This window comes from Chiloscyllium plagiosum, unplaced genomic scaffold (assembly GCF_037043375.1).
Source record: "Chiloscyllium plagiosum isolate Xiang-an unplaced genomic scaffold, Cpla_swu_hap1 HiC_scaffold_51, whole genome shotgun sequence".
Lineage (NCBI taxonomy): Eukaryota > Metazoa > Chordata > Chondrichthyes > Orectolobiformes > Hemiscylliidae > Chiloscyllium > Chiloscyllium plagiosum.
Genome location: NW_028270189.1, coordinates 4,036,945 through 4,063,635, shown reverse-complemented (window position 1 = coordinate 4,063,635; position 26,691 = coordinate 4,036,945). Strand labels below are relative to the sequence as shown.

General features: G+C 49.5%; 1 protein-coding gene across 3 annotated transcripts in view; it reads right to left on the bottom strand.

The window, feature by feature from the left end:
• Nucleotides 1-4,153: 4,153 nt before the first annotated feature.
• The window catches only part of LOC122545653 (5-aminolevulinate synthase, erythroid-specific, mitochondrial-like), an 81,039-nt gene continuing 58,501 nt past the window's right edge, over nt 4,154-26,691 (bottom strand). For 2 of the 3 annotated variants that reach the window (XM_043684637.2, XM_087985280.1), the window contains 4 exons: nt 25,918-26,082; nt 16,917-17,185; nt 11,897-12,059; nt 4,154-6,048 (listed from right to left, as the gene is read on the bottom strand). In XM_043684637.2, the coding sequence (XP_043540572.2) occupies nt 5,885-6,048; nt 11,897-12,059; nt 16,917-17,185; nt 25,918-26,082 (761 nt within the window). In that variant the 3' untranslated portion in view covers nt 4,154-5,884. The remainder of the gene's footprint in view (nt 6,049-11,896; nt 12,060-16,916; nt 17,186-25,917; nt 26,083-26,691) is intronic. The other variant, XM_043684641.2, reaches the window with a different exon arrangement.

Below are 26,691 nucleotides of genomic sequence, written 5' to 3'. Positions count from 1 at the left end.
GTGGCCTCGGCTCTGAGGGAGCTGGGTTCTGAGGAAGCTGGGTTCTGAGGGAGCTGACCTCTGAGGGCGCTGACCTCTGAGGGAGCTGGGTTCTGAGGGAGCTGGGCTCTGAGGGAGCTGGCCTCGGAGGGAGCTGTGCTCCGAGGGAGCTGGGTTCTGAGGGAGCTGGGCTCTGAGTGGCCTCTGCTCTGAGGGAGCTGGGCTCTGAGGGAGCTGGGCTCTGAGTGGCCTCGGCACTGAGGGAGCTGGGTTCTGAGGGAGCTGGCCTCTGAGGGAGCTGGGCTCTGAGGGAGCTGGGTTCTGAGGGAGCTGGGTTCTGAGGGAACTGGCCTCTGAGGGAGCTGGGCTCTGAGGGAGCTGGACTCTGAGGGAGCTGGGCTCTGAGTGGCCTCGGCACTGAGGGAGCTGGGTTCTGAGGGAGCTGGGCTCTGAGGGAGCTGGACTCTGAGGGAGCTGGGCTCTGAGGGAGCTGGGCTCTGAGGGAGCTGGGTTCTGAATGCGCTGACCTCTGTGGGAGCTGGGCTCTGAGGGAGCTGGGTTCTGAATGCGCTGACCTCTGTGGGAGCTGGGCTCTGAGGGAGCTGGGCTCTGAGGGAGCTGGCCTCGGAGGGAGCTGGGCTCCGAGGGAGCTGGGTTCTGAGGGAGCTGGGCTCTGAGTGGCCTCTGCTCTGAGGGAGCTGGGCTCTGAGGGAGCTGGGCTCTGAGTGGCCTCGGCACTGAGGGAGCTGGGTTCTGAGGGAGCTGGCCTCTGAGGGAGCTGGGCTCTGAGGGAGCTGGGTTCTGAGGGAGCTGGGTTCTGAGGGAACTGGCCTCTGAGGGAGCTGGGCTCTGAGGGAGCTGGACTCTGAGGGAGCTGGGCTCTGAGTGGCCTCGGCACTGAGGGAGCTGGGTTCTGAGGGAGCTGGGCTCTGAGGGAGCTGGACTCTGAGGGAGCTGGGCTCTGAGGGAGCTGGGCTCTGAGGGAGCTGGGTTCTGAATGCGCTGACCTCTGTGGGAGCTGGGCTCTGAGGGAGCTGGGTTCTGAATGCGCTGACCTCTGTGGGAGCTGGGCTCTGAGGGAGCTGGGTTCTGAGGGAGCTGACCTCTGAGGGAGTCAAGGACGTTTCGTGTGTAAGTAAAATGTGTTTTGGTGATGGGATAGCAACCTCTGCGGAGTATTTTACCTTCTGTCGACCCCTTATCTCTGACATTGTTCATCTGGTTTATAGAACATAGAACAATACAGCACAGAACAGGCCCTTCGGCCCACGATTTATGGTGTCCGTGGAGAAAAAGGACAGCTTCAGTATTAAGAGGATGAACTTTTAATCTTATTCTCAGGCTGGTGTGTAATTACACTGCATTACTTTGTTGTGTTGAGGATTATGGAGTCATTTTGCTTTACTCAAATGAAACGTTTCTGCTCGGCTGATTGAGAAAATAAATCCAGATTATTTTTGTATAGATTACCTGGTTTCTATATAATGATCCAAAGACACTTGATCTATTTGTCACTTTGCGTTGTTTGAGCATGGAGAGCTGAGGCCAAGTGAAGTCCTCAGGTGATAAATCAATGCAGGGGCATTATTTAATCAGACAGCAAATACACATAATGAAGCAGAAAGTTCTGGAATGACTGAGCAGATCTAGCAGCCTCTGTGGTAGCGTTTCAGAACACTGCACCTTTGAGTTCTGATCACAGTATGAGAATTTGGCGAACGTTTGTAGCTCAGGTGGCCGGTTTGCTCGCCAAGCTGGTGGGTTTGTTCTCAGACGTTTCGTCACCCTGGTAGGTAACATCTTCAGTGAGCCTCCAGTCAATGCAATGTAATTGGAAAGACCTGGTTTATTTGGTAAGCTGAGTACTAGAGTTGATTGGATTTCTGGATGGAGGTTTGCTCGCTGAGCTGGAAGGTTCATTTCCAGACGTTTCGTCACCCTGCTAGGTAACATCTTCAGTGAGCCTCCAGTCAATGCAATGTAATTGGAAAGACCTGGTTTATTTGGTAAGCTGAGTACTCGAGTTGATTGGATTTCTGGATGGAGGTTTGCTCGCTGAGCTGGAAGGTTCATTTCCAGATGTTTCGTCACCCTACTAGTTAAAACCTTCAGTGGGCCACCGGGTGAAGCACTGCTGATAATTCCTGCTTTCTATTTATATTTTTGGGTTTCTTTGGGCTGGTGATGTCATTTCCTGTGGTGATGTCATTTCCTGTTCTTTTTCTACGGGGGTAATAGATGGGGTCTAACTCGATGAGTTTGTTGATAGAGTTCCGGAGAGCAGAGGAAACTCACGTGTACTGTGTATTCAAAAAGAATGGGTACCCAATGAACACAATCTGCCGATTTCTCAGCAACAAACCCCAAACAAGCAGACAAAATACGTCCAGAAACCCTTGCCACTCTCCCCTACATCAAAGACACCTTGGAGATGACTGCCAGACTACTCATGGTAGCCCACAAACCCACCAACACACTAATGAAGCAGCTAATGAACTTGAAAGACCCAATACAGCCAACAAGCAAAACTAACGTCATTTACAAAAGGCCGTGCAAGGACTGTAACAGATACTACATTGGACAAACAAGCAGAACACTAGCCACCAGGACACATGAACACCAACTCGCCACAAAACAACATGACCCTCCCTTACTAGTATCCTTATATACAGATAAGGAAGGACACCACGTCGACTGGGACAACACATCCATCCTAGGGCAAGCCAAACAGAGAAACGCACAAGAATTCCTAGAAGCTTGGCATTCCAACCAGAACTCTATCAACTAACACATTGAATTAGATCCCATCCAATTACACCCCTGAGAAAAAGAACAGGAAATGACATCACCACAGGAAATGACGTCACCGACCCAAAGAAACCCAGACCTATAAATAGAAAGCGGGAATTATCAGCAGTGCTTCACCCAGAGCTCCACTGAAAATGTTACCCCGTAGGGTGACGAAACGTCTGGAAATGAGCCTTCCAGCTCAGCGAGCAAACCCTACATCCCTACAACCTCAACCTGAGCTACAAATCTGAAAGCTCACTTGGTTGGATTTAGTTGACTTTGGGGAAATCCTGGCGGCGAAGTGCTCACGTTGGCAGGGTCAGAGAAGAGCAGCAGAAAGAATTCGGGATACATTTGCTCAAAGTATTCTCCTTGATCAACTTGGTGTGGTAGTGAAGGACCTGGGGTAGGTTCAGTGAGTGAGGTTTGGAATTTCAGCAAAGCTGAGAACAGATTGTGGATTGTGGATTGCAGAGTGCTAAAGTGAGGGCTGGAGGGTATACCAGAGTCGAAGAGTGTGGTGCTGGAAAAGCACAGCCGGTCAGGCAGCATCCGAGGAGCAGGAGAATCAACATTTGGGGCATAAGACCTTCATCAGGAGTGAAGACCGCTATTTGGATAGAAATAGTGTGGAAAGGTATGGGAGAAAAGCAGATTGACACTCGGTAGCAATAGGTAAAAATGAGGTATTTTCCTGATGAAGGGCTTTTGCCCGAAACATCGATTTCGCTGCCCCTCGGATGCTGCCTGAACTGCTGTGCTCTTCCAGCACCACTAATCCAGAAACTAGGTAGTAATACTAATTTGAAGACGGCCTACAGGCATGATGGGAACAGCTTCCTCCCGAGTCGTAACAATGCTGTGATATCAGAAGGCTCCAGTGAATGGTGTGGAACATACCAGAGTGCTAGCATGTAGGGTACAGAGTACATCAGAGGGGAGTGTGAAATGTCAGAGTGATACAGTGAGGGGTGTGGGGTATATCAGGGTGTTACAGTGAGGGGTGTGGGGTATATCAGGGTGTTACAGTGAGGGGTGTGGAGTATATCAGGGTGTTACAGTGAGGGCTGTGTGGTATATCAGGGTGTTACAGTGAGGGGTGTGGGGTATATCAGTGTGTTACAGTGAGCGGTGTGGGTTATATCAGGGTGTTACAGTGAGGGGTGTGGGGTATATCAGTGTGTTACAGTGAGAGGTGTGGGGTATATCAGGGTGTTACAGTGAGGGGTGTGGGGTATATCAGGGTGTTACAGTGAGGGGTGTGGGATATATCAGGGTGTTACAGTGAGGGGTGTGGGGTATATCAGGGTGTTACAGTGAGGGGTGTGGGGTATATCAGGGTGTTACAGTGAGGGGTGTGGGATATATCAGGGTGTTACAGTGAGGGGTGTGGGATATATCAGGGTGTTACAGTGAGGGGTGTGGGGTATGTCAGGGTGTTACAGTGAGGGGTGTGGGGTATATCAGGGTGTTACAGTGAGGGGTGTGGGGTATATCAGGGTGTTACAGTGAGGGGTGTGGGGTATGTCAGGGTGTTACAGTGAGGGGTGTGGGGTATATCAGTGTTACAGTGAGGGGTGTGGGGTATATCAGTGTGTTACAGTGAGGGGTGTGGGGTATATCAGTGTGTTACAGTGAGGGGTGTGGAATATATCAGGGTGTTACAGTGAGGGGTGTGGGGTATATCAGGGTGTTACAGTGAGGGGTGTGGGGTATATCAGTGTTACAGTGAGGGGTGTGGGGTATATCAGGGTGTTACAGTGAGGGGTGTGGGGTATGTCAGGGTGTTACAGTGAGGGGTGTGGGGTATATCAGTGTTACAGTGAGGGGTGTGGGGTATATCAGTGTGTTACAGTGAGGGGTGTGGGGTATATCAGTGTGTTACAGTGAGGGGTGTGGAATATATCAGGGTGTTACAGTGAGGGGTGTGGGGTATATCAGGGTGTTACAGTGAGGGGTGTGGAGCATATCAGGGTGTTACAGTGAGGGGTGTGGGGTATGTCAGGGTGTTACAGTGAGGGGTGTGGGGTATATCAGTGTTACAGTGAGGGGTGTGGGGTATATCAGTGTGTTACAGTGAGGGGTGTGGGGTATATCAGTGTGTTACAGTGAGGGGTGTGGAATATATCAGGGTGTTACAGTGAGGGGTGTGGGGTATATCAGGGTGTTACAGTGAGGGGTGTGGGGTATATCAGTGTTACAGTGAGGGGTGTGGGGTATATCAGGGTGTTACAGTGAGGGGTGTGGGGTATGTCAGGGTGGTACAGTGAGGGGTGTGGGGTATATCAGTGTGTTACAGTGAGGGGTGTGGGGTATAACAGGGTGTTACAGTGAGGGGTGTGGGGTATATCAGTGTGTTACAGTGAGGGGTGTGGGGTATATCAGTGTGTTACAGTGAGGGGTGTGGGGTATATCAGTGTGTTACAGTGAGGGGTGTCGGGTATATCAGTGTGTTACAGTGAGGGGTGTGGGGTATATCAGTGTGTTACAGTGAGGGGTGTGGAGTATATCAGTGTGTTACAGTGAGGGGTGTGCGGTATATCAGCGTGTTACAGTGAGGGGTGTGGGGTATATCAGCGTGTTACAGTGAGGGGTGTGGGGTATATCAGGGTGTTACAGTGAGGGGTGTGGGGTATATCAGTGTGTTACAGTGAGGGGTGTGGGGTATATCAGTGTGTTACAGTGAGGGGTGTGGGGTATATCAGGGTGTTACAGTGAGGGGTGTGGGGTATATCAGGGTGTTACAGTGAGGGGTGTGGGGTATATCAGGGTGTTACAGTGAGGGGTGTGGGGTATATCAGGGTGTTACAGTGAGGGGTGTGGGGTATATCAGTGTGTTACAGTGAGGGGTGTGGGGTATATCAGTGTGTTACAGTGAGGGGTGTGGGGTATATCAGTGTGTTACAGTGAGGGGTGTGGGGTATATCAGGGTGTTACAGTGAAGGGTGTGGGGTATGCCAGCGTGTTACAGAGAAGATCTAAGGTTTGTAAGACAATGTTATGATTGAGGGGTTGAGGAGTATGTCATCGAGGTGTGTAGATAGTTACTCATCCTATCCTTGCAATGTAATTGTGTCAGGGTGGTTTCCTGAGTTGAACTCCATGAGCTGTCGTTTCAGGCGTATGCGGTGACGTACTGCCCCTCCATCCTGCCGAAGTAAGAACGCTCCCATTCGCTCATCAGCTCAAAATGCAGGGGGCGTTGGCAGTAGCTGCAGGTTGGCGAAGTCACCGACTGGATGGGGAGCCCCATATCCTTCCAAACGTCAACCAGGCAATCTGGAAAGCAAAAGCGTATTTAATGAGGGACGGCAGGAGGAACTGGCACTATTTAATAATAAGAGCGTAAGCACTGGGAGCGGGAGTAGGCCATTCGGCCCATCCAGCCGCTGCCCCGCCATTCAGTGAGATCACGGCTGCCTTTTCCACGCCCCACTTACCGCTGACCTCTCAGCACAACCTCCATTCCGTTTCTTTGTTCAAATAATTATCTATCTTAGTTTTAAAAACGTTTACTGAGGCAGCCTCGACTACTTCACCGGGCAGGGGATTCACAAATTCACAACCCTCGGGGTGAAATTCCTTCTCGAGTCAGTCCGAAATCTGCTCCCCCTAATTTTGAGGCTATGCCTTTTTGTCTACACTTCACCTGCCAGTGGAAACATCCTCCCTACGTCTGTCGTATCTATCCTCTTCATAATTTTATACGTTTCCACAAGATCACCCCCCAATCCTTCTGAATTCCAACGAATGTAATCCCAGTCTACTCAGTTGTCCTCATACGTCAACCCTCTCAACTCTGGTTTAACCTCCTCCGCATTCCCTCCAGTGCCAGTATATCCTTCCTCAAGTAAGGAGACCGAAACTGCATGCAGTACTCCAGGTGTGGCCTCACCAGCCCCCTGTACAGCTGCAGCGTTGATTTTAACCCGACTGCGAATCCTCTTGCAAGGATGCCTGCCTTGAAGAGGTTTTCCTCCTCTCTCTACAAGAATCTCAGGGAGTCTCTCTCCCACTGCAACTCCCAGGTCATTTCCTCAGCCCTGAAGCTCTTCAACCATGTCCTGAAACAAACTCGCTCCCTCACCACCAGACTCCTGGAGGAAGAACGCCTCATCTTCCGCCTCGGAACACTTCAACCCCAGGGCATCAATGTGGATTTCAACAGCTTCCTCATTTCCCCTTCCCCCACCTCATCCTAGTTTCTAACCTCCAGCAACATGATCCCCTTGACTTGTCCGGACTTGTCCGACCTGCCCAGCTCCTTTTCCACCTATCCACTCCACCCTCTCCTCCCTGACCTATCACCTTCATCTCCTCCCCCACTGACCTATTGTACTCTATGCTACTCTATCCCCACCCCCACCCTCCTCTAGCTTATCTCTCCACGCTTCAGGCTCTCTGCCTTTATTCCTGATGAAGGGCTTTTGCCCGAAACGTCGATTTTGCCTGTCCTCGGATGCTGCCTGAATTGCTGTGCTCTTCCAGCGCCACTGATCCAGAATCTGGTTTCCAGCATCTGCAGTCTTTGTTTTTACCTCAGCTGCAGCATAACCTCCCTGCTTTTAAACTCAATCCCTTTAGCAATGGAGGACAAAATTCTAAATGCCTTCCTAATTTACCTGTTGTAGACCAACCTGCGATTCATGCACAAGGACACCCAGGTCCCTCTGCACAGCAGCACGCTGCAGTTTCTTACCATTCACGTAACAGTCCTGCCAAAATGGATGACTTCACAATTATTAACGTTGTATTCCATCTGCCAGACCTTTGCCCACTCACTGAAAGTGTCTGTGTTCCTCTGGAAAGCTTCACAGTTCTCTGCACGCTTTGCTCGGCCACTCATCGTAGTGTCATTTGACACATTTACACACGGCCCCTAACTCCAAATCATCTCTGTAAATTGTGAATGATTGCGGTCCCAACACTGATCCCTGAGGCACACCGCTAGTTACTGATTGTCGACCAGAATAGCACGGATTTATCCCCACACTTTGCTTCCTGTTAGTCACCCAATCCTCTGTCCATGCTCATCCTTTACCCTATAATGCCGTGCATCCTTATCTTATGCAGCAGCCTCTTTTGCAGCATCGCGCCAAAGTCCTATTGGAGATCTAGGTACACCACATCTACTGGGTCCCCATTGCCACTGTGTTCATAATGTCTTCCTAAAATTCCAACAGGTTAGTTAAACATGACCTGCCCTTCATGAACCCCTGCTGTTTCTGCCCAACATCTATCTAGATGCCTTGCTATTCCTCCCTTGATAATAGACTCAGTTAAGTTAACTTGTCTATAATCCCCCACCTTTTGTCGACTGCCCTTTTTAAACAGTGGCATCACATTTGCTGTTTTCCAATCTACTGGGACTGCTTTGTGGAACATTACCACAAGTGCACCTTGCTATTTCTCCTGCCATCTCTTTCCTCGAAGATTTTAACCTGCTGCGAATCCTCTTGCCTTCCTTGAAGAAGCTCTCTTCCTCCCTCTACAAGGATTTCAGTGAGTCCCTCTCTCACTGCACCCCCCCAGGTCATCTCCTCTGCCCTGAAGCTCTTCAGCCACGTCCTCAAACAGACTCGCTACCACAGCACCCGCCTACGGAACCGACTGACCCCGCACGGACTCCGGACTACGTTCAGACCAACAAAATTCGGACCCAACCAGGACAACCAGTATCTACGACAAATCCGAAGCCTCCAGCAACAGACCTCCCTCTGGATCCTTCGCTCCCTCCTTCCACCTATCGCATTTCCGACGCCCCTCCCCCAAGTCCCTCCTCCCTACCTTTTATCTTAGCCTGCTGGAAACACTTTCCTCATTCCTGAAGAAGGGCTCATGCCCGAAACGTCGATTCTCCTGCTCCCTGGCTGCTGCCTGACCTGCTGCGCTTTTCCAGCAACACGTTTTCATCTCTTTCAGTACCCCTGGGATGCATTCCCATCAGGGCCGGGAGACTTGTCTATCCTTAGCTCCATTAGCTGGCCCAACATTCCCTCTTCCATGATAATGGTTGTTTCCAGGTCCTCACCTACCTTTGTCAATTGCTGGCGTGTTACTCATGTCCTCCACTGGGAAGACTGACCCAAAATATCTATTCAATGCCTCGGCCATTTCATCCCGTGACTGAATGACCCCTTTCATCTCACGAAATCAGTGAAGCTTACAAGATAATCTGATCGAGGGACTCGAAATTAAGAGGGACTTATCCGTTAGTACTTGAGGACGGAACTTTTCCAGGAATTGGGAGGGCTTCATCTTCAGTTGAATGGAGGCAAAGATTGTGGTAACATTATTCGATAATTGCTTTAACGTGCAATGACTGACCAAGAATGGCAGCATTGATGGAATCCAGGATAGATTCAAAGAAGTGGAGCATTATTTCAAATAAATATTGGGATGGTAGGGTGGCTCTGTGGTTAGCACTGCTGCCTCGCAGCACCAAGGGCCCAGCTTCAATTCTAGCCTTGGGTGACTGTCTATGTAGTTGCACGTTCTCCCCGTGTCTGCGTGGTTTTCCTCCCACAGTCCAAAGATGTGCAGATCTGGTAAATTGGCCGTGCTAAATTGCGGAGGGGAGAGTGAGGACTGCAGATGCTGGCGATCAGAGCTGAAAAACGTGTTGCTGGAAAAGCGCAGCAGGTCAGGCAGCATCCAGGGAACAGGAGAATCGACGTTTCGGGCATGAGCCCTTCTTCAGGAATGAGGAGGGTGTGCCCAGCGGGCTAAGATAAAAGGTAGGGAGGAGGGACTTGGGGGAAGGGGACGTTGGGAATGCGATAGGTGGAGGGAGGTTAAGGTGAGGGTGATAGGCCGGAGAGGGGGTGGGGGCGGAGAGGTCAGGAAGAAGATTGCAGGTTAGGAAGGTGGTGCTGAGTTCGAGGGTTGGGACTGAGACGGGGGGGGGGGGGGAATGAGGAAACTGGAGAAATCTGAGTTCATCCCTTGTGGTTGGAGGGTTCCTAGGCGGAAGATGAGGCGCTCTTCCTCCAGGCGTCATGTTGCCATGGTCTGGCGATGGAGGAGGCCAAGGACCTGCATGTCCTTAGTGGAGTGGGAGGGGGAGTTGAAGTGTTGAGCCACAGGGTGGTTGGGTTGGTTGGTCCGGGTGTCCCAGAGGTGTTCTCTGAAATATTCCGCAAGTAGGCGGCCTGTCTCCCCAATATAGAGGAGGCCACATCGGGTGCAGTGGATGCAATAAATGATGTGTGGGGAGGTGCAGGTGAATTTGTGGCGGATATGGAAGTATCCCTTGGGGCCTTGGAGGGAAGTGAGGGGGGAGGTGTGGGCGCAAAGTTTTGCATTTCTTGCGGTTGCAGGGGAAGGTGCCGGGAGTGGAGGTTGGGTTGGTGGGGGGTGTGGACCTGACGAGGGAGTCACGGAGGGAGTGGTCTTTCCGGAATGCTGAAAGGGGAGGGGAGGGAAATATATCCGTGGTGGTGGGGTCTGTTTGGAGGTGGCGGAAATGACGAGGGATGATACGATGTATCTGGAGGTAGGTGGGGTGGTAGGTGAGGACCAGTGGGGTTCTGTCCTGGTGACAATTGGAGGGGCGGGGCTCAAGGGCGGAGGAGCGGGAAGTGGAGGAGATGCGGTGGAGGGCATCGTCGATCACGTCGGGGGGGAAATTGCGGTCTTTGAAGAAGGAGGCCATCAGGGTTGTTCGGTATTGGAACTGGTCCTCCTGGGAGCAGATATGGCGGAGGTGAAGGAATTGGGAGTATGGGATGGCGTTATTACAGGGGGCAGGTTGGGAGGAGGTGTAGTCTAGGTAGCTGTGGGAGTCGGTCGGTTTGTAGTAGATGTCTGTGTTGATTCGGTCGCCTGAGATAGAAATAGAAAGGTCGAGGAAGGGGAGGGAGGAATCTGAGACTGTCCAGGTGAATTTGAGGTCGGGGTGGAAGGTGTTGGTGAAGTGGATGAACTGTTCAACCTCCTCGTGGGAGCACGAGGCGGCGCCGATACAGTCATCGATATAGCGGAGGAAAAGGTGGGGGCTACACTGGCACCACCCCCCACCTTTTCCTCCGCTACATCGATGACTGTATTGGCACTACCTCGTGCTCCCCCACAGAGGTTGAACAGTTCAGCCCTACCTTTGATCTTAGCCTGCTTGGCACACCCTCCTCATTCCTGAAGAAGGGCTCATGCCCGAAACGTCGATTCTCCTGCTCCTTGGATGCTGCCTGACCTGCTGCGCTTTTCCAGCAACGCATTTTTTAAGCTCATGCTAAATTGCCCGTTGTGTTAGGTGCATTAGTCAGGGGGGAAATGAGTCTGGGTGGGCTACTCTTCGGTGGGTCGGTGTAGGGCCGGAGGGCCTGCTCTCACGCTGTAGGGGAATCGAATATAATCGAAAAATTTAAGAACTTGCATTTCTGCAGCTATGTCCACAATCTTTGGACTTGCTAAAGTGTTTTGTAGTTAATTCAGCACTTTTGCAACACAGTGACCCATTTGTGTTCCGCAATAGTTTGCAAAGAGGATCTGGCAATCAACCAACATATCTTCATGTTTACCCTGGTGATGTTGGTTGAGAGAAGAATTTTAGCCCAGGGAAGCTGTCTGCTTTTATTCCAGCGTTGGCTGTGGTATCTTTTCTGTTTCGTTGAACTAACAGGCAGGACCCCCCCCCCCCCCCCTTCCTTCTCCAAACACCTCAGACACTGCCGTACTCCCTGAAATATCAGCAATAGATTACAAGCCGATAAGCTGATTTTGCTGCTGGTAATGTCAATGCTCAGATGTTTAATGTGTGAAATCTGTTACCCAGTTCATTTCGACGGATGACGCAATGTTACCGAGTTGCGTTGATCGAGGGCTGTCAAACATCTCGCACTGGCTTATTTGTAACACCCTGGGTGTTAGGGAATGCTCCCTCAATACCCATTCTGGTTATTCCTACGCAGCCGAGTACTGCAGACCAATGTGATCCTGTTATCTCCTTACAAACAGCAAAGGGACAGAAAATCCCAAAGGAAATTCCCAACCCGGGGGGTCACTGCCACCAATTTACGTTGCCACCCCCTGACAACCCCCCTCTGAAAGTCAGCACATTGTCAGCCACCACAGCGTGTCGCTGGGGCTCCCTGGCTCGCCTCAGTCCAAACGCCACACTGCTACTCACCCACAAAGTGGTCCATCATCTCGGGTTCATGACGTGGAGATGGAGCGAGTCGCAGGAGCTCCTCGCCCCGGGGGACGGTCGGGTAGTTAATGGCCTGCAGATAGATATCGTGCCGGCGCACCATGATATTGCAGATCTCGGAGTTCTTCACAGCATCGCACACCTTCAGTGGATGGGGAGGGGGGAGAAGGAGCAGACATTTAATCCTGGTCAGCTATTCCTCTCTCTGACCTCATCCTTCCAAAATATGCCCCAGCCATTACCCACAATTCCTGACCATCTTTTCGCTTGCAAAACATTTCCTGGCAGGCAGTCTAAAATCGATTTTTGCCCCCTGACCATTATCCTCCTTGCTGCTGCCTGCGAACTTTGTTCTCGCTCTAACTTGTTCTGTGCAATTTTCCTCTTAACGTTCGGAGACCGTTCCCTTCGGGAGGTTGAACAGTCCTCGCATGTCAAAATCCTTCCTGTAATTTTTTTTTTGTGTCCGATGCTGGGATTCCTCTGCCTAGTTCCACAGCGTTGTGGTGATTGGTGCTGTCCCTGGTACTCCGTGTGCAACCTCACCAGGATGCTGATATTAATATTCTATACTTAGATTTCCCGAAGGCATTGAGAAAGTGCCACCCCAAAGGTTATGGTGGGGAATGAAAGTAAACGGTGCAGGGGAGGCATATTAGCACGGCTTGGATGAGGAGGTGCAACACTTGGTTGCCATATTTTTTTAGATTAGATTACTTACAGTGTGGAAACAGGCCCTTCGGCCCAACAAGTCCACACCGACCCGCTGAAGCGTAACCCACCCAGACCCATTCCCCTATATTTATCCCTTCATCTAACACTACGGGAAATTTAGCATGGCCAATTTGCCTAACCTGCACATTTTTTGGATTGTGGGAGGAAACCGGAGCACCCGGAGGAAACCCACGCAGACACGGGGAGAACGTGCTAACTCCACACAGTCAGTCGCCTGAGGCGGGAATTGAACCCGGGTCTCTGGCGCTGTGAGGCAACAGTGCTAACCCACTGTGCCACCGTGCCGCCCATGATACAAAACTAAATTGTGAAGATGACGTAAGAAGGCCCTACTATACTGCACATTCAGAATTGTTTCCATCATACTTATGCATCTATATAGATCTCTGTACTCTTATATACTCTTCAGAGTCATAGCCTGAGTGTTTTACTATCTTTCTCTATATTCTTTCCACCAAAATTGTTCCCATCAACAGATCTAGCAGCTAAAAACTAGGCCTCCATGTGGCATGATCCCAATTCAACCATCGCCATCGGTTTGAGAGATGACCACTGGTTCAGTGAAGACTGCAGGAGGGCATGCTAGGTACAACACAAAGTAAGAATTAAGTGATTCGGAGGTGCCGGTGTTGGATTGGGGTGTATAAAGTTAAAAATCACACAACACCAGCTTATAGACCAACAGGTTTAATTGGAAGCACACTAGCTTTCGGAGCGTCGCTCCTTCATCAAGTGGTTGACAGCCACCTGATGAAGGAGCGTCGCTCCGAAGGCTAGTGCGCTTCCAATTAAACCTGTTGGTCTATAAGCTGGCGTTGTGTCAGTTTTAACTTTAAAGATTAAATGCCAGCTTGGTAAAGCGACAGCAGTGGGCTGCATCTTTGCCAGATGGCGGAAGCTGCAAGCAATAGGTATGGAAAAGCGATCCCACAAGCGGTAGATCAGATCCGGGCTGCCTTCGGACAGTGTGGCATCTGGAACTGTACACAGCAATCCAACTGAGATGTAACTCTTTTCCAAGGAACGCAGCGCCAGCCTCGCCAATTTAAAGCTGGAATTATTCTTGTAACTCTCTTCTACGCTCATTCCAATACGTCCACCTGCTCGTGTTGTGTGGGATCCAGAACTGTACACTATACCACTGACGTTGGATCAATGACCTATATCAGTTCAGCATGATCTCTGTGCTGTTATGCTGTTAATAAAGCCCAGGGTAAATGTATACTTTGTGAACCAGCCCTGCCACCTTTAATAACTTATGCATCTATATAGATCTCTGTACTCTTATATACTCTTCAGAGTCATAGCCTGAGTGTTTTACTATCTTTCTCTATATTCTTTCCACCAAAATACATCTAACACTTCTCTGCATTGAACTTTATCTGCCATCTATCAGCCCACTCTATCAACTTGTCAATTTCTGCACAGTCCTCATAGTTTACAATATTTCCAAGTTTATTATCATGCGAAAACTTCGATATTGTCTCAGATCTCGATCATTAGTAAAAATCAGGAAAAGCAGGGGTCCCACAACCAATCCTGGGGAATCCAATATGAGCCTTCTGAAAAATATCTATTAACTATTATAGAACATAGAACAATACAGCACAGAACAGGCCCTTCGGCCCACGATGTTGTGCCGAACATTTGTCCTAGCTTAAGCACCCATCCATGTACCTGTCCAATTGCCGCTTAAAGGTCGCCAAAGATTCTGACTCTGCCACTCCCACAGACAGCGCATTCCATGCCCCCACCACTCTCTGGGTAAAGAACCCACCCCTGACATCCCCCCTATACCTTCCACCCTTCACCTTAAATTTATGTCCCCTTGTAACACTCTGTTGTACCCGGGGGGAAAAGTTTCTGACTGTCTACTCTATCTATTCCCCTGATCATCTTATAAACCTCTATCAAGTCACCTCTCATCCTTCGCCGCTCCAATGAGAAAAGCACTCTCAACCTATCCTCGTACGACCTATTCTCCATTCCAGGCAACATCCTGGTAAATCTCCTCTGCACCCTCTCCAAAGCTTCCACATCTTTCCTAAAGTGAGGCGACCAGAACTGCACACAGTACTCCGAATGTGGCCTTACCAAGGTCCTGTACAGCTGCAACATCACCTCGCGACTCTTGAATTCAATCCCTCTGCTATGTTCTGTTTCCTATCCCTCGGCTGACTTTGTACTCATGTTGCGACTGTCCCCTTCTTTCCCCATGAGCTGTAACCTTTCTCACAAGCTTGTAATGTGCTAATATATTGATTGCCAAAGTCCAAGTACACCATATCAATAACATTACCCCAATCAACTCTCTGCTACCTCTTTTAAAAAACTTAAGCTGGTTAGTTAAACGTGATTTTCCCGTGTTGGCTCTCCGTAATTAACCCACATTTGCTGATTTGACTGTTCAGTCTAGCCTGAACTGTTGTTTCTAGAGATTAAATTCTGTAACTGTAGGTTTATCCTGACTTTGTTTTTCAAACAACAACATAACATTTCCAACGCTGCAGCCCTCTGGCATATTGATGATCGGTTGACAGGAAGGTCATTTCAGAGGCATTTGATATTGTGCAGGCGAGAGGGTCTATTCAAGATGGGTTAATAGGTACAGCTAATACTTGTTAATCAGTGGGTGAGACTGTGGTGGGACGATATGGCACTGGCCGTCCTTTGCAGTCTTCACGGAGACAGGCCTGTGTTTGAGTCGTGTCTCAGGTTCTAATCCTGGGAACAGCCCTGTGACACTGTTTATACGTGAGTTACCCTGGGGATTACCCTGTGACACTGAGTTTAACAGTATGACGATCCTGAGGATAGCTCTGCATCATCTGCTATACAGTGAAACTACACAGAGGTTAGCCCTGTGTCACTGGTTACAAAGCAAGATTACCCTGAGATAGCCTTGTTTCACTGGGTTATATGTGAGACTACCCGATGTCACTGATTATACAGTGAAATTATCCCGGTACAGCTCTGTGTATTTCATTCTTTAGTGAAATCACCCTGGCAACAACTTTGTGACACTGGTTATAGAGTGAGTTTAACCTGAGACAACCGCGTGTCGCTGGTTATACATGAGACTACCCTGAGGACAGCCCTGTGTCAGTGAGATTACCTTGGACACAGCCCTGTGTTATAAACGCATAGAAAATAGGAAAAGAAGTAACCCATTCATCCATGCTCTGCCATGTTCATGTCTGGGCATCCTTTTCCTGCTTGCTCCCCATACCCTTTAATCCCGAAGGACGATATCTGACTCTCTCTTCTCAACAGTTACTGATGTGATCTCAACTGCTTTCTGTGTGGTGGATAATTCCACACAGGCTCACTCTTTTCTGGGTGAAGAAACTTCTCATCACCTCAGTCCTAAATGGTTCATTCGATTGTGGCTCCCCAGTTCCGGACTCCCTGGCACCTCTCTCTCTGGAGCCAGGACGTCCTTCCTCAGGTGAGACCACCAAAACTGCGTGCAATATTCCAGGCGTGGTCCCGCCCAGGCCCTGGACAATTGCAGCAAGGCATCCATGATCCTGCACATGGATCCTCTTGCTAAAGGCCTGCGTACCATTTGGTTCCTGCATCTGCACTCTCACTATTAACAACTGGTGTGCTAAGACACTCAGATGCCATCGCAGTTTCCCCCTTTCCCAAGCTGTTGCCATCAGCTACCAAAGTGGATAACCTCACATTTATCCTGCAGACAGTTACCCTTTGACAGCGCTGTGTTACTGGCTGTACAGTGAGGTTTACCTCATGTGTGTCTGTGGCTGTATAGTAGGACTATCCTGGGGACAGCCCTGGCTATGAAGTGAAATTTTTGAGGAGACAGTGAGGTCTGCAGATGCTGGAGATCAGAGCTGAAAAATGTGTAGCTGGAAAAGCGCAGCAGGTCAGGCAGCATCCAGGGAACAGGAGAATCGACATTTCGGGCATAAGCCCTTCTCGTCGATTCTCCTGTTCCCTGGATGCTGCTTGACCTGCTGCGCTTTTCCAGCAACACATTTTCAGCTACGGAGTGAAATTACCCCATGACACTTGTATATCGTGAGATGATTCTGGGACAGCCCTGTTTGTCTGGTCACGATTTGGAGGTGCCGGTGTTGGACTGGGGTGGACAAAGTTAAAAATCACACAACGCCAGGTTACAGCCCAACAGGTTTAATTGGAAGCACGCTAGCTTCACCTGGTGAAGGGGCGTCGCTCCGAAAGCTAGTGTGCTTTCAACTAAATCTCATCAGTGATGAGATTGGCGCTGATCACTTACCCTTATGGGGATGATGTGGCTGGGGCAGTTGATGACTGGCAGACCCGCGTCCATCAGCAACTGACGCATGTACTTGACATTGCGCTGATGGGACCGACGCAACGCCTGACCTTCCTCACTCTTTAAGATGCCCACAGACTCCAAGGCACCCGCCAGCACCATCGGAGGGAGCGCTGTGGTAAAAATGAAACCTGCAGCGTAGGACCGTATGGTATCGATGAGTGAGGCCGTGCTGGCGATGTAGCCACCCACACAGCCAAAGGCTTTACCTGCAAAGGAAAAAGAAAAAAAAACCCATTTAACTTTCAATTTCAGCCCTGAGCTGGATGATGAGTAGCTGGCCCCTGCGTCAGACGGTTGCACACCCACCAGTTTCCATATCCAGATCCCAATTTTCCCTTCTCAGTCGCTGTACGCCACCTCTGATATATCTTTTTAGCTATGTTGTTGGAGGATTGATCGCCAATTGCCATATTTAGCTATGAAGAGAGACTGGGTGTTATTATCCTTAGAGCACCGTGGCCCAGTGGTTAGCACTGCTGCCTCACAGCGCCAGAGACCCGGGTTCAATTCCCGCCTCGGGCGACTGACTGGGTGGAGTTTGCACGTTCTCCCCGTGTCTGCGTGGGTTTCCTCCGGGTGCTCCGGTTTCCTCCCACAGTCACAAAGATGTGCAGGTCAGGTGAATTGGCCGTGCTAAATTGTCCCTGTAGTGCCCAGGGATGTGCAGGTTAGGGTGGATTGGCCGTGCGAAATTGTCCCCGTAGTGTTAGGTAAGGAGTAAATGTAGGGGTATGGGTGGGTTGCGCTTCAGCGGGTCGGCGTGGACTTGTTGGGCCGAAGGGCCTGTTTCCACACTGTAATGTAATCTAATCTAAAAGCAGAGAGGAGGGACCTGATTGAGATGTATGAAGTTCTGAGAGGCATGGACAGGATAAATAGGGAGAAACCTTTCCTCTTAGGAGAGTGGTCAATAGCCAGGGGGCACAGTTTTAAGGTAACGAGCAAGGGGCTTGGATGAGAGGGGAAAGATTTAAAAGGGACAACTTATTCACGCAGAGGGTGGTGCGTGTGTGGAATGAGCTTCCAGAGGAAGTGATTAGATTACTTACAGTGCAGAAACAGGCCCTTCAGCCCAACAAGTCCACACTGACCCTCCGAAGAGTAACCCACCCAGACCCATTCCCCTACATGTACCCCTTACCCAACACTATGGACAATTGAGCATGGCCAATTCACCCTGACCAGCACATTTTTGGACTGTGGGAGGAAACCGGAGCACCCGGAGGAAACCCACGCAGACACGGGGAGAATGTGCAAACTCCACACAGTCAGTCGCCTGAGGCGGGAATCGAACCCGGGTCTCTGACGCTGTGAGGCAGCAGTGCTAACCACTGGGCCACCGTGGTGGAGGCTGGTACAATTTGAAAGGCAATCAGATGTGTATGTGAATAGGAAGGGTTTAGCGTGAATATGGGCGAAATACTGGTCAAATGGGGACTAGATTAATTTAGGATATCAGGTCAGCGTGGACCCTCTGCGTCTGGGCTGTACATCTGTATGACTCTGAGCGATTTGAGAAAAATGTTTTTTCACACAGAGGGTTGTGGGTATCTGGCACTCTGCCTGAAAAGCTGCTACAGGCAGGAGCCCTCAAGGTATTTTACAAACCGTTTGGATGCCAGCTTTAAATGCCATAGCAGGCAAGGGTTTGAGTCAAACGCTGACGGTGGGCTTGGAACAGATTGATGTTCGATGACCGGAGCGGAAGGGGAAACTGAGGGGCTGCAGATGCTGGAGATCAGAGTCGAGAGCGTGGTGCACAGCGTGGTGCTCCTGCTCCTCGGACGCTGCCTGACCCTGCTGTGTTTTTCCAGCGCCACGCTCTCGACAGTGTGCTGAAGGGTCCCTCATCATACTCTAACATTGTGGTGACGAATGGGAAGGAGTCTTGATAATGATCTACTTAACCACATTTCAGGCCCGGCTGCTTGAGTTCCCAAACAATCTGGAGAAACTCAGCAGATCTGGCAGCGTCGGTTGAGAGAAGACAGAGTTAATGTATCAAGTCCAATAACCCTTCTTTATCACTTTGTGGGCGGCACGGTGGCACAGTGGTTAGCACTGCTGCCTCGCAGCGCCAGAGACCCGGGTTCAATTCCCGCCTCAGGCGACTGACTGTGTGGAGTTTGCACGTTCTCCCCGTGTCTGCGTGGGTTTCCTCCGGGTGCTCCGGTTTCCTCCCACAGTCACAAAGATGTGCAGGTCAGGTGAATTGGCCATGCTAAATTGCCCATAGTGTTAGGTAAGGGGTAAATGTAGGGGTATTGGTAGGTTGCGCTTCGGCAGGGCGGTCTGGACTTGTTGGGCCGAAGGGCCTGTTTCCATACTGTAAGTAATCTAATCTAATCTTCAAAGCTGCTTGGGCTCCTTCCTTGGTATTAAAATAGCAGGCACAGAGAGGGACAGATCCAGAAACCCGCTATCATTCTGAGTCAGAGGTCGCGAGCTGATTGCAATATCCCATCTCAGTGAGTTTCTTTGTTGTAAGGAGAATAGATACACCTTCTCTACTGACCGAAATCACTGAAGGCCCCCCCCCCCCCCCCCCCCCCACCCGCCCTAGGTCAATTCTACGGTGTCTCCAAGACATAATAGAACACAGAACATAGAAGAATACAGCGCAGTACAGGCCCTTCGGCCCTCGATGTTGTGCCGATCCAAGCCCACCTAACCTACACTAGCCCACTATCCTCCATATGCCTATCCAATGCCCGCTTAAATAGCCATAATGAGGGAGAGTCCACCACTGCTACTGGCAGGGCATTCCATGAACTCACGACTCGCTGAGTAAAGAACCTACCCCTAACATCTGTCCTATACCTACCCCCCCTTAATTTAAAGCTATGCCCCCTTGTAATAGCTGACTCCATACGTGGAAAAAGATTCTCACTGTCGACCCTATCTAAACCCCTAATCATCTTATAATGACACTCTTCATGCTCAGAATTGGCCACAGCGCTGCCACGCAGTATTTTAACAAGGTGTACCCAACCTTGCACTCTGAGCCTCTACCCAGAAAACCGAGGAATCCTTTTTACCAGCATCCTCCACTCAAAGGGTTGCGTACGCATCTCCCAGACCTCACCGCCCCTGTGCCCTCTTTAAGGTTTGAGGCTCACTGTTCAACTTTTTTGTTCTGAGCTTGTGAACATTTCTGAATTCTGCTCTGTGTACCAAGTCCAGGCGGGAAAGGAATGAGGAAAGAAATCGAGTTGCCGTAGAAAACGGTATGACACACTCCCCCTGCACCATCTCCCCCTGCACTCCCCAATTTATTCACTCATACCCGTTTGCCACAGAACCCGTTTTTTAAAATCCTTGCGCCGACGACATCTTAAGGCATTAAATCTACTGAGGTTTTGTTTTGTGAGGAAGGTTTTTGTATACAGTAATTCAGTACCTTTGAAAATTCATCTTTGCAACATCAAACGTACTTTACCATGAGCTCTTAATGTTACTGCATCAAAAACACAGTCTAATTATTTCAATGTGATCAATTAGCTTTAACAAATCTGTACTAGTTTCCCATATTTTCTAGGTGGTGATTAATTTTGCTACGGATTTTGATATTTAGACATGACTGCAGTCAGGCTAATTCTGCATTCTCTGTTTTACAATCCTCCCAATCTCCTGGCATCACTTTCACTTCACTTTGAGGTTTGCCACGTTCCCTCAGCTTGCCAATTTGGATACAAGATTGGCTCAATGGCAGGAAACAGAGAGCGATGGTGGGGTGTTGTCCAAACAACTCTGCATTCACCTCACAGTTCACCCTTACACCCAGCTTTCTGCCATCAGTTATATTCAGTGACTTTGTCTAAAACGGGAGCGTGGCGCCGGAAAAGCACAGTGAGTCAGGCAGCGTCCGAGGAGCAGGAGAATCGACGTTTATGCCCGAAACGTCGATTCTCCTGCTCCTCGGACGCTGCCTGACTCACTGTGCTTTTCCGGCGCCACGCTCTCGACTCTGATCTCCAGCACCCGCAGTCCTCACTTTCTCCGACTTCACCTAAATCACCAACATATCCTAATACCAACCCCTGTCATACACCGCGAATCACTGCCTGACATTCAGAAAAAGACTCATTTATTCCTGCTCTTCGTTTCCAATTCTGTTAAGTTTTCTATCCATCTCGTGCGCTTTAATTTTGCACATTAATCTAGTGAAAACCTTTTGAAAGTCCGAATAAACCACCAATGACTGGCTGTCCTGATCAACTTTATGCGATACATCCTCAAAGATTTCCAGTAGATTAGATTAGATTACTTACAGTGTGGAAACAGGCCCTTCGGCCCAACAAGTCCACACCACCCCGCCGAAGCGCAACCCACCCATAACCTTACGTTTACCCCTTACCTAACACTACAGGCAATTTAGCATGACCAATTCACCTGGCCTGCACATCTTGGGACTGTGGGAGGAAACCGGAGCACCCGGAGGAAACCCACGCAGACACGGGGAGAACGTGCAAACTCCACACAGTCAGTCGCCTGAGGCGGGAATTGAACCCGGGTCTCTGGCGCTGTGAGGCAGCAGTGCTAACCACTGTGCCACCGTGCCGCTAGATTTGTCAAGCATGATTTCCTGGTGTAAATCCATGTTGACTTTGTTTATTTCTACCATTTTTCCAAAGTGCTCTGCTATAACATCCTTGACAGTAGATTCCAGCATTTTCCCCAATACTGACATCAGATCAAAGTTTGTGCGAAGATTTGTAGCTCGGGTGCTCGTTGTTGTGGTTCTGTTCGCCGAGCTGGAAGTTTTTGTTGCAAACGTTTCGTCCCCTGGCTAGGCGACATCATCAGTGCTTGGGAGCCTCCTGCGAAGCGCTTCTTTGATGTTTCCCCCGGTGTTTATAGTGGCCTGTCCCTGCCACTTCCGGTTGTCAGTTTCAGCTGTCCGCTGTAGTGGTTGGTATATTGGGTCCAGGTCGATGTGTTTGTCGATGGAGTTTGTGGGTGAATGCCATGCCTCTAGGAATTCCCTGGCTGTTCTCTGTCTGGCTTGCCCTATGATAGTAGTGTTGTCCCAGTTGAATTCATGTTGCTTGTTGTCTGCGTGTGTGGCTACTAAGGATAGCTGGTCGTGTCGTTTCGTGGCTAGTTGATGTTCATGGGAAGAAACGATTCGCAGGAGGCTCCCAAGCACTGATGATCTCGTCTAGCCAGGGGACGAAACGTTTGCAACAAAAACTTCCAGCTCGGCGAACAGAACCGCAGCACTGACATCAGACTCACTGGACTGGACTTAGTTGTTTTCCTTCTATGTCTCTCTCCTTTTAAGTAAGGGTTTGCAATAGCTACCCTCCAACCTGTTCCAAACTCTGGGTGACTGCCAATGCATGCACAATTTCCAGGCCAGTTCCTCAAGGACATCGGGTAAATGGACAAGGTCTTTTCCCTCGGGTAGGGGAGCCCAGAACTAGAGGGCATAGGTTTAGGGTGAGAGGGGAAAGATATAAAAAAGGGCTAAGGGGCAACTTTTTCACACAGAGGGTGGTGCGTGTGTGGAATGAGCTGCCAGAGGAAGTGGTGGAGGCTGGTACAATTGTAACATTTAAGAGGTATTTGGATGGGTATATGAATAGGAAGGGTTCGGAGGGATATGGGCCGGGTGCTGGCAGGTGGGACTAGATTGGGTTGGGATATCTGGTCGGCATGGACGGGTTGGACCGAAGAGTCTGTTTCCGTGCTGTACATCTCTATGACTCTATGACTCTGGGACATACATTATTAGGCCTTGAAGACCTACCAGCCTTTAATCCCATCAATTTCTCCAAGACCATTTCTCTACTAATACTGATTTGGTTTAGTTCCTCCCTCCCCATAATTTCTGGCACGTTATCTGTGTCCCTTGCAAAGACAAGCGAAGCGTGAATTTAGAAATTTATGAATTTTGAAAGCCTTGGTTGAACCTGTCTTCACCACATGCTTGGACATTACATTCTACATCTTAATCACTCAGGAGTGAAAAAGTTTCTTGTCATAGGTTTTGCATCTTTTATCATTCTTAATCTTTTCCTGAACGAGAATCCTTTCCCTCTATCTACTCTGTCCAGACCCTTGGTGGTTTGGATAGTGTGATGAAGGGTCTCAGTTTCCTTTTTCCCAAAGAAAGCCATCTTAAATTCTCCAATCTAACTTTACCACAGAAATTCTTCATCCCCGGAACCATTTCCGTAAATAGATTTCTACAAAAATATTTTAGAGTCCTGGAACTCCCTCCCTAACAACACTATGGATATACCTACAATCAAAAAACTCGTGCCGTTTACCTTTCGAAAATGTAGTGTCCTCTGTCAAACTGTTCTACCACCATCAATAACGTATGTAGCTATCCACCCAGGGTTCCTCTGCCCTTACAACTACCTTAGAATTTTATCTTTTTAGTTATATTGTCTGTCTTCTTCAGGGGGTTGGTTAGCTCAGTTGGCTGGATGGCTAGCTTGCAATGCTGAGTAACACCAGGATTCAATTCCTGCACTGACTAAGATCGCTATGAAAGATTCTTCTTAACCTCTCCCTTCTCCTGAGCTGCAGTGACCCTCAGGTTAATGACCCGTCTCAATAGCCTCGAGGATTATGATGACTTTACCTTGACTTTTACCTATGTCCCTCCTGCCACAATGATTCATTCTGCATCTGCAGAGTTATTTTCCTTCTGTCATTACCTATCCGATTACAAAAATGGAATTCCTCCATGATCACATCTCTAATGTTCTTGGAATTTCCTACAGATCTGCTATTCCGTCTCTTTCCCACTATGGTGGCCAACACCAGTTGGAAGCCACTCAGCCCCATTTTCATAGAATCCCTACAATGTGGTAACAGGCCATTAGGCCCAGCAAGTCGTCACCGACCCTGTGAAGAGTAACCCATCCAGAGCCATTCCCCTACCCTCTTACTCTACTTTTACCGGTAACTAATGCCAAACCGTTACCACACAACGCCTGGAGAAGGAACACCTCATCTTCTGCCTTGGGCCCCTACACAAGGGATAAATGTGAATTTCAAAAGTCTCCTCATTTCCCCTCCCCCCCCACACCATCCCAGTCCTAAGGCTCCAACTCGATATTACCCTCCAGGCCCGTTCATCACTGACCTGTCACCTTCTGCCACTTATCGCTTTCCCAGCTACCTCCCCTCAACCCCAATCCCAATCCCAATCCTAACCCCAACCCACTAGCCTTATTCCCGATGAAGGACTTATGCCCGAAATGTTGATTCTCCTGCTCCTCGGTTGCTGCCTGACCCTGCTGTGCTTTTCCAGCGCCACACTCTCGACTCTGATCTCCAGAGCCCGCAGTCCTGCCTTTCTCCCTGTAACTAATGCGCCTAACCTCCACGTTCCTGAACACTACGGGCACTTTAGCTTGGCCAATTCACCTAACCTGCACGACTAATGGATTGTGGGAGGAAATCAGAGCAAGCTCGCACAGACACAGGGAGAACCCAGGTTGGAATCGAACCCAGGTCCCTGGCACTGTGAGGCAGCGGTGCTAACCACTGAGCCACCTTGATTCTGTGTCACAAAACAGGAAGAAATCCATTCAGCTCCTGCTGCAGCCTGTCAATCAGAAACGGATGGAGACCATTCAGTTATTCAAGCCACTTCCAGTGGAACAAAGGAATGGACGGGGGCAAGAAATAGATTGTGAGAGACTGAGTTTGAGCTGTAATGGTAGCCATCCCCAGCAGTGGGATAACTCTTCTATTATTTCATAATTTTAATTAGTAGAATCTGTCTTTGAACACGCAAGTATGGGATTATGAAAGCAACCACCTCAACACACACAAACGAAGCTGCATCAAGACACTGTTCAAAAGGGCCACAACACACTGCAGTACACCAGAACTGCAAAAAGAAGAAGAGGAACACCTATACAAGGTATTCGCCAAAAACGGATACCCGCGCAACTTCATCAACAGATGCCTAAGAGAAAGACCACGGAACGAGGACATGCCGCAACTAAAAGGACTAGCCACACTACCATACATTAGGAGCATTTCAGAACTGACAGCCAGACTACTGCGACCACTAGGACTCATAACGGCACACAAACCAACAGCCACTCTCAGACAACAACTCACCAGAACGAAGGACCCAGTTCCCAACATGAGCAAGACGAATGTAGTGTACAAAATCCCATGCAAGGACTGCACTAAACACTACACAGGACAAACAGGAAGACAGCTAACAATCCGCATCCATGAACACCAACTAGCCACGAAACGACACGACCAGCTATCCTTAGTAGCCACACACTCAGATGACAAGCAACATGAATTTGACTGGGACAACACTACTATCATAGGGCAAGCCAGACAGAGAACAGCCAGGGAATTCCTAAAGGCATGGCATTCATCCACAAACTCCATCAACAAACACATCGACCTGGACCCAATATACCGGCCACTACAGCGGACAGCTGAAACTGACAACCGGAAGCGGCAGAGACAAACCACTATAAATGCCGGAGGAAACACCACAGAAGCGCTTCACAGGAGGCTCCCAAGCACTGAGGATGTCGCCTAGACAGGGGACGAAACGTCTGCAACAAAAACTTCCAGCTCGGCGAACAGAACCACAACCAAGTATGTGATTTCTTACCAGTGCAGTGACAGTTTTATAGAGTCATGGAGCTGTACAGCACGGAAACAGGCCCTTCGGCCCAACCCGTCCATGCCGACCCAGATATCCCAACCCAATCTGCTGCCAAGTCTCCCGCCTTTATTTCCTCGTTTGCTCTTCCTTGTTTGTTAAATTCCCAGTTCTCTCCTGATTTAAGCCAGGGCGACTTTTAATGTTGTTCCAATGTGCCAGCGCAATAGCGACCTTACGTCGAAGTAGATGCACTCCGAAGCTGCTTTAGTTGCTTTACGTGTTTTCCTTAAAACACAAGCCCTGGCCTCAAGCATGACTGTGACACTGACTCACCAAGCGTTCCTGATATGATGTCTATTTTGTGCATGATGCCATCCCGCTCTCCAATCCCAGCTCCGTGAGCTCCATACAGACCGACGGCATGCACCTCATCGACAAAGGCGATGCCTCCATATTTGTGAGTGACGTCGCACAGTTCCTCCAGAGGACAGATGCCACCTAGGTGACGGGAAATGGACAGTTTAATAATCGGTTCGAGGCACACTTATAAGTGACGTGTTGGATGATCCTTACCAGGACTGCAAAGGTACAGGGTGAGTGACCTCACCTTGCGTAAATGGTAGGCTGACAGAGCACAATGTTAATAAAGGCGAAGCTATCCATTTCGGTAGGAATAACTGTAAAAAGGACTACTATTTTAAAAAAAACTGCAGCACACTGCTGTTCAGAGGAACCTGGTTAACCTCATGCACGAATCACAGAAGGATGGTCTGCAGGTACAACAGGTAATGAGGAAGGCAAATGGAATTTTGTCCTTCATTGCTAAAGGGGTTGAGTTTGAAAGCTGAGCGGTTATGTTGCAGCTGTATACAGTGCTGGTGAGGTCACACCTGGAGCACTGTGCGCGGTTTTGGTCTCCTTACTTGAGAAAGAATAGAACATAGAAAAGTACAGGCCCTTCGGCTCACGATGTTTAATCCTAATGTAAAATATAATCACTTAACCTACATACCCCTCAACTCTCCAGCTGATATGTCCCTAATGACTCGGGAAGGGGGTGCAAAGGAGGTTCACTGGGTTGATTCCGGAGTTGAGCGGGTTGCTCTA